This window comes from Sander vitreus, chromosome 13, assembly GCF_031162955.1.
Source record: "Sander vitreus isolate 19-12246 chromosome 13, sanVit1, whole genome shotgun sequence".
NCBI classification, from domain to species: domain Eukaryota; kingdom Metazoa; phylum Chordata; class Actinopteri; order Perciformes; family Percidae; genus Sander; species Sander vitreus.
In genome coordinates, this window is record NC_135867.1 from 6,281,214 (window position 1) to 6,289,382 (window position 8,169).

The 8,169-nt window shown below is 35.2% G+C and overlaps 1 protein-coding gene across 2 annotated transcripts; it reads right to left on the reverse strand.

The window, feature by feature from the left end:
- Nucleotides 1-299: 299 nt before the first annotated feature.
- scimp (SLP adaptor and CSK interacting membrane protein) lies at nucleotides 300-7,800 on the reverse strand. Of its 2 annotated transcripts, XM_078266601.1 has the most exons (5): nucleotides 7,481-7,800; nucleotides 6,785-6,903; nucleotides 3,980-4,031; nucleotides 3,699-3,775; nucleotides 300-2,904 (listed from the first exon to the last, which is right to left on the reverse strand). In XM_078266601.1, exons 2-5 carry the CDS (start codon nucleotides 6,894-6,896, stop codon nucleotides 2,438-2,440), a joined length of 708 nt encoding a protein of 235 aa, XP_078122727.1. In that variant the 5' UTR covers nucleotides 6,897-6,903; nucleotides 7,481-7,800; the 3' UTR covers nucleotides 300-2,437. The 2 variants fall into 2 exon arrangements, with proteins under 2 accessions (XP_078122727.1, XP_078122728.1); XM_078266602.1 differs by lacking the exon at nucleotides 7,481-7,800 and having other exon boundaries at nucleotides 6,785-7,089.
- Nucleotides 7,801-8,169: the final 369 nt, after the last annotated feature.

Below are 8,169 nucleotides of genomic sequence, written 5' to 3' on the forward strand. Positions count from 1 at the left end.
CATGAAAACATCTAAAACCAACAATACATTAGTCTGTCATCCAGTACTTTCTGATTGCCCTACCCTGTCTGTGCCTCACAGCCTTCATTTGTTTCTAGGCTACTGAAGATCTACATTTTTAAAAATTCATGTCACAAAAATATTACATTTCTGTAGTTTTAGCAAACTTTACTCAAACAGAGGTAAACTTCACATTTATTGGAGACTATTTTCAACTAAGGATTATTACACATGACTTAAAATAAACTACAGCCTAGGGTTAATTGTAAAGAAGGAACATGTCACCCAGTGCAACAGTGTGGGTCATTAATATGTTTTTAATATTTTGGACAATGGAGCTCTGTAGCACAGATGAATAAGCAATACCTGTTAGTAGGATCAATCATTGTTGGTTCTGGACTTCATGTGATTTGGTTATAATAAGAAAAACACATGATATTACAAAAATGAAAATCAGTTTTTACATTTTGTGTACGGATAAAAAAAAATCCACATTACTCTTGTTTTTAAGTTATCTGAAAGACAGGAAACAGTTTATCTCTATCAATGATATCAATTCTTCTCTTGTGGTATACCTCAAGGATCGGTTCTTGGGCCATTATTATTTTTAATCTATATTAATGATCTATGTATCGGACAAACTGTATAAGGTATTATTTGCTGATGACACAACTGTTTTTTATTCCCATAAAGACCCTGATGAAATAGTGAAAGTATTAAATCAAGAACTCATTAAGTTAAATGATTAATGATTAGATGAATGACATGATTATTTTAACTGTTACAAATGATCTCTTAATATTAAGAAATCATGTTATGTTTACTTTGGTGTTTGACCAAGAAATGCTGATCAGTCTTCATATATACATATAAACAGTAATATCATAGACAGAGTTCAGTCGACAAGATTTCTTGGTGTACAACTTGATGAGTCTCTTTCTTGGAAAAAGCTTATTAGTACAGTCACAACTAAAATTGCTAAAAAGTGCTGGGATCTTGGGAAAAGTCTGTTCCATGATAAACACAGAGGTTGCTACGCTTTTAAATTATTATATGGTTTATTCTTACATACACTACTGTAACTCTGTATAGGGAAGTACTCAGCACTAAACTTGTCCCTGTTTTTTGTCTTCAGAAAAGGGCATTACGAATCATCTACTGTGTGCATAAAAATCATTCTTCTCAATCCTGTTTTTAAGATTAGGCATCGTCACTGTTTATCAAGTCAATCAACTACAGATTGCTTTATTTGTATACAGATCTCTAAACAAGATACTTACTTCATTCTATGATGAACGCTTGTTTTTTACTGTTAACAACTTCATAATTATGCCATTCGAAATAACTACAAACTCAGGCCTCCTACCTGTCCAACATTTCAACTTCAGTTTGGTTTAAATTACAGAGGTTCAGTGATATGGAATGCTTTGCCATTAGATCAAAGCCAACACAAAGCCAATTTCAGAAAGCTGTTAAAGGTTTGTTTCTGTCTGTGCAGTGTTATCCCTATGGAATGTCTTTGTAAACAACCCATGTAACTCCTAATATTATTTTACCTTTCGTATTTATTCTGTTGATTTGGTATTGTGTGTAATTTTAGCTTGGGCTTTTTTTCTCTTTTTTTATTTTAGATTCTTTCTACTTTAATTGGATTATGCATTGGAGAGTGCCCAAAATAAGCCCCTCTGGGTTTTTTTTGCATCTCTCCATCACGTCTTTTATTGATTATGTGTATATTCATCTGTAGTATATGTGTAAACTAATAAACTAAACTATACTTTAACAAATTAGATATAACATGCTGGACAAAGCCAGGCTAGCTGTTTTCCCTCTGCTTTTAATCTTAATCCTAACTATCTGCCTCCCATTTCAATAGCTTCACATTTAGCACACACAAATGAGAGTGGTATCAAACTTCTCAATAACTCTCAGCACAAAAGCAAATAAGCATATTTTTCATAATATCAATCTATTCTTTTAAATGGAATTTCACAAAAAAATCCTTTTTTGTTTTTAAATATCCAGATTAAAATATTTGTTTTTAAACCAGAAACATATGTATGTTGTCAATAATTAACAAATATTAAAACTATGCAAGAAATGTGAAATAACTGCTCGTTAGTTGTCGAGTACGACCACTTAAATAACTTTAAATGGACTGTTTGTAGCCTGTAAACAATGTTGGTTGAAGTTGAAATAATTAGCTAAAGGTTACTTGACTCAAACCTTTCTGTCCCTGTCGTCTGAATACCACTTCAGTGCTGTTCTTTGTGCTTTCAAATACACATACAATACTTATTTTATTTGTCATGACTAATATGAAAAAATACAACCAGTCATAGTAACTTTGTTCTGATCTCTCTGCTCAGCAGGATCCAGATAAGAAAAGTCAAAAGTGTCCTTTTTAGAATAATCTCTGTCGTGTTCTCTTGTCGTCTTAACCCACATCGTCATAATCCTCTTCGCCCTGGTCTTCACCTACGATGTCATCGTAGTCCTCTGTGGAGGTGTTGTCTTCTGCAGAATCTGGGTCCTTGTATGGAGGAGGAAGAATCACCTCCTCATTCTCATCCTCCACCTTTCCATAGTCAGACTGCTCAGCCATGGCCTGCTTGTAGTCGGGCATGGCCTGCTCGTAGTCGTGCTTGTCCTGCTCGTAGTCGGGCGTGGCCTGCACATAGTCGGGCATGTCCTGCTCGTAGTCGTGCTTGTCCTGCTCGTAGTCGGGCGTGGCCTGCACATAGTCAGGCATGGCCTGCTCGTAGTCGTGCTTGTCCTGCTCGTAGTCGGGCGTGGCCTGCACATAGTCAGGCATGGCCTGCTCATAGTCGTGTTTGTCCTGCTCATAGTCAGACATGTTCTGGCACTCAGGTACCTCAGCCAGGTTCTCATAGCTTTGGGCCTCTGAAACAACAAATTTCATTAAGGGAGAGTTCATTATTACATTTTAGAGTAACAGTGTACCAATGTAGAGGGTGCAGCAATAATGTACAGTGTGATGGCAGTTTGATTATTTTATTGTATGAGTTGACCACAAAAAACGGACGTCTGCTGAGATCTGTCGGACGTTCCGCATCATTTGGCGGATCTCAGCAGACCTTGGCTGGTCTGAGCTCATTGCATGCCGCTCCTGAGCGAAGCCAAACACACTGCCCGCACAAAGATGACACAGGGCTGGATTAAAATTGGGCAAAGTATCCCTTACAGAACTTGAGAAACACCCTCTTATGCCAGAAATTCAACAAAAGAATTCCAATGTCCATAGACATTAGACAAAAACTAAAACTGTGTGCATTACATACTACAATATGTTGTCATTAGTTGTCATTTTAGAAGTTATTTGTATACTGATTTGATGATGCATTGATGAACTGTGGTTCAGAAACCCCAACTTGGATTAAAATATGTGATTCTGTCTTGGATCTGAGTGCAATTTCTGGGGTTTCCACTGCCAATTATGATGTCTAGTTTTACTGTCATCAAAGGTCATATTTTTGTCAAGAAAAATTCATGTGATGCCAAAAAAAAAAAATATATATATATATATATATAATCCTCTGTTCCCCTTTATATGTTGGGTTAATGTCAAATGGCAGATGGAATGAGGTTTTGTAATCAGTTCTTGTGATAATGTGGTGAGACAGAGTGGAGGATGTGTGGAAGAAGGGGGAATTTTGAGGGGAAGAATTATGTCTTGCCTGCTGTAAGAAACTGTGTCCGAGGAGGTAAAGGTGGGGTGTCGATTTTAAAGCTTCTCTCCTGGTATTTGTTGCTCCTATGAAGTCGAGAAGAAGAAATGTATGTTTTGTAGTTTAAACTTTGGTATCAATCTTCTAAACTAACTCTCAGCAAGAAAGTAAATAAGTGTATCTTGTTAAATGTGAAACTTTTCCTTTTTACAGTTCAGTAAGACCTAACTTTTAACAATCCATGTATTGGATATTAAATGTGAGAAATACAGCGTATATTCATATTTTACTCGACAGTGAAGTCAGAAGATCTTCTTTGAAGCTGTGAGATTCTGTGTTTTCCTGTGGAAACAACAAAACAAAAAACACATGCTGTTAAATTAAGGTGACAGACAAAAAGAATGGTGAATTTATTAACAGCTCAGCTGGTGTATGATGCAGGATAATGGTGTTGAAGATCAGGACAAAAATGAATACAACAGGATTTGTTAGGCCATACAATAAGGTTCTTTATTTACTTTAGCTTTTTTTTCTCGCCTTGCAGATTTCCTTGGATTGTGGTGCCACCTGGATTTTGGCTGATGCTGCTGCCGTGGGCCTGCTTGACGCCTTTTATTATTATTATTATTATTATCCATCCATCCATCCATTATTATTATTATTATTATTATTATAAATTATTATTATACATTATTATTATAAATTATTATTATTGTATTATAATAAATCATAGTTCTATGATCTTAACAGTTACTATAATTGTCACTGTTCATCATGTCATTCCATTATACCCACTGCTATAATTATTATTATTTCTATAATTATTATAGTTAGTTATTATTGTAGTTGCTGTGCACCTCTCTCTCTCTCTCTCTCTCTCTCTCTCTCTCTCTCTCTCTCTCTCTCTCTCTCTCTCTCCCTCTCTCTCTCTCTCTCTCTCTCTCTCTCTCCGCCCACCTAGAGCCAGGTTCTGTTTGAAGTTTCTGCCTGTTAAAAGGAAGTTTTTCCTCGCCGCTGTTGAACCAAATGCATGTTCTTGGGGGAATTGTTGGGTCTCTGTAAATTATAGAGTGTGGTCTAGACCTACTGTAAAGTGTCCTGAAATAACTTCTGCAATTAATTGAATTATTAAATTAAATTAATCAATAAAATTGAATTGAAAAATGTAATTGAAAGTAGGACACAATCATGATAAAACCTTACATTTGCACATTAAATCATGGTTATGTCTACATTCATATACATACAGTATTTATGTTTTTCTTTTATCCCCACATGCTGGATTATCAGTTATATTTTGTTCCCTTTATTTGCTCTGTGTATATTCTAAACCATCACTGAGCCCCTCTCTCTGCTGCTGCAGCCCAGTCTCCCCACGGGGATCATTAAAGTTTCATCCAAGCTAATCAAATCCAGATGATTAAAGCAATTCATACAATTATAATAGTTTTCATTCTGCTTTGCAAGGAACCCCTCAGTGTAATACTTTCACAGTTACAGTATAATGCCATGTCTTTTTGGGCTTGGTTTCTCTTCCTCTTCTGGCTTTTGATTCGTGGTATTAGAGTATATTGGTTTAAAAAAATAAACGAGTTAACGATATGAAAATGAAACTACGTCTACTGCTTAATTCTTTTTACTGTAAATGTAACTTATTAACACGAAGGCCTAATAAGCACAAGTGGCTGATGGTATGCCACCATTCTTCTAATGGCAAATATATTTATTCAAGTATTTTCAGTTTATGCTACTTGATACTTCTACACTACAATTCAGAGGGAATAATATTACACTTCGTAATTTTTACGTCACTACATTCCTTTTTACATATAGATTAAACTATCCAATAAATAGTAAACATTTGCTCCACTTAGACCAACTTTAACAGTAAAAATGCTAATGCTAAATCTAACACTCACAGGGACCATTTATTAGTACTCTTACTTTTGATTTTGCTGATAACACTCGCATACTTTTACTTAAGTGAGATTTTCGATGAAGTATGTATGTAAGTAATGTAGTATTTGTTCTATTACAGTATTGAAACTTTTACTTAATCTAAATTATTTTTGGCTACTGGTGTATGTCACTTCACTTCCCACCAACATATGCCATTGAGGATTATGTTATGCTGCTGGTTTGTACATGTTATTAAAAGCTTGTCACGCTTGTCTCACTCTGAGACACCCCACTGTCTACCAGCATGTATAACGATTGTAGTGGAAAACCATTACCAGATAATAACATAATAATGATAAAAACATAATCACGCAGCTGTCACTAATAATGCCACCAGTGATGAATTCTGGTAGCTGAGCCAAGTCTAAGGGTGCTGCTGACTGTTAAATACAGTAGTGGAATATAACTACATGTCATGTAAGTAGTAGTACTGTGTTTTATTTTATTGTTCAGTGTTATACATCTACTTTGTCACTACATCTCAGAGGTAAGTATTGTACTTTTTACTCCACTACATTTGTCTGACAGCTTTAATTATTTTTCAAATTACAGTTTTTCATCCCCTTCCTGTCCGGTGAAAACCAAATATCTTCAGTTGATTTTGAATGTTTGCGATAAACTGAAGGATGAAGAAAATTCTCCTATACTTCTTAAGCTAAATAAAGTCTTTAAAAAGCCTCTTGGATCAGCTGGACAATATATCGTCCCAAAGCTGAAAACAGGGCTGTTTTTCTGACACCGTGAAAAATTGACTTTTTGCACAATAATTGTACTGCTGATACTTACAGTACATACTTTTACTTAAGTAAGGTTTGGAAAGCATGACTTTTATTTGTATTAAGAGTATTTTCACAGTGTGGTATTAATACTTTACTTAAGCAAAGGATCAGAATACTTCTTCCCCCACAGGATAAATACATGGAGCACTTTTTTGTCTGTTGGTCAAGATAAAATACCATAGGCTAATGATGTGAGGTAATACACAACAGAAACTGTAGTGAGGTGCAGATGGCCATTATTATATTAATATTGAGGTCATGATTCCACATTTCTCATTACCACATTTTGTTTTGACATGTAAATGATACCACGTCCAGTAACTTTATGATAAATGTGTGTGAGCATGTTCAACCTACCTTGTCTTGATATGCATTTGTTGATGATGATGAAGATGATGCTGATCATCCCACATGCAAAAATAACTGCAATTATCATCCATAACCAGAGGTATTTGCGCAAATAATCCATGGGGATTCTGATTGATACAAAAGAGGATTAAAAAAAAAGAATCACATTAAAGACTGATTATTCACTACAAGAACACATCTGAGTTGTTGCTTTTCAGTATACTGTGGATCGGAAAGAAGACATTCACCACTTCCCCTTTTTGGTTATTTTTGTGTTTGCATTAGCGTCTTGACCAACTCTAGGGACTTTTTTCTTGTGAAGAAGTCTAACAAAAGTTTGCTAGCTTTGTTCAGCTATGGTATCTATGCCTGTACTTGACATAAACTTATCTCTATGAACAGAATGAAACAAATACTTTTTTTCTGTTTATCTAAACACCACATATCCTCTAAATGCAACAGCTTCCTGCCAACTTCCAACAAACAGACAAGTCTGACACATGCTGATTCCTGAATAAAGTCTTGCTGGATGTTGGGACATTTCTTTCACTTTTATAATTGATGTTAGGGCCAATCTTTACATTTTGTACTAATTTATCTTGAAGTCACTAATATTGATTAATTTGTAGTTTGATGTTAAGAATTCAAAATGTTATTTTACCATACATCAAATTCTTCTTTCCAAATACTCAGAATGTGCCTTACCTTTTCAGAGAACAGCTGTCTTCAAGGAAGTGTTAAAGTGGGTTGAAAGTCTCAGTGAATGGATGATAAAAGTGGATGGCGAGATATGACAAAAGTCATCATGTGTTGTATTTGCATGACAGTTTCTAATTTTCTTAGTTAAATAAAGAAAGTTGAGGCTGAGACTGCTCTTCTCCCCACCCTCTGCCCCTCTGTCATGCTCCAGTGACTACAGCATATGTGTGTGTGTGTGTGTGTGTGTGTGTGTGTGTGTGTGTGTGTGTGTGTGTGTGTGTGTGTGTGTGTGTGAAGACTTAAAGTGTGATGTTTTTGTGGGAAATTATGCTCCTCACTCAGTCTCTGTGATGTTAAAAATATTTAAACCAATATTTTATGCATACATTTTCCACTGGAATTGAGGGCTTATTTCAAAGCCAGAGGAGATCCTTACACCCATTTCTCTTTATATTTTCAGTTCCTCTTAAATTAGCATTGTGTTACATTGGTTTTATTACCAATTTTATAAAAAGGTGATGTGCAGCTGCCTTTTCTAATCTGGTGCATTAACTCTTTCTGTGTCAAAAAATTGATAGACAAATTAAATTTGAATGTGGAACTTGATACTTTCTCTTTCTTTATTTACATAGAAAAGAATTCTATGTAAATTGATTTTATTTTGAAAGACGACACCGGAATCATCCAAGCTAGCT

What these genes read in the sequence shown, in the direction of transcription:
- scimp (XM_078266601.1), bottom strand. Translation starts at nt 6,896, where the DNA reads ATGGATTATTTGCGCAAATACCTCTGGTTATGGATGATAATTGCAGTT. An exon ending in CAAATGCATATCAAGACAAG is followed by an intron (nt 4,032 to 6,784) that starts GTAGGTTGAACA and finishes TTGTTTCCACAG; the next exon opens with GAAAACACAGAATCTCACAG. An exon ending in GACACAGTTTCTTACAGCAG is followed by an intron (nt 2,905 to 3,698) that starts GCAAGACATAAT and finishes TTGTTGTTTCAG; the next exon opens with AGGCCCAAAGCTATGAGAAC.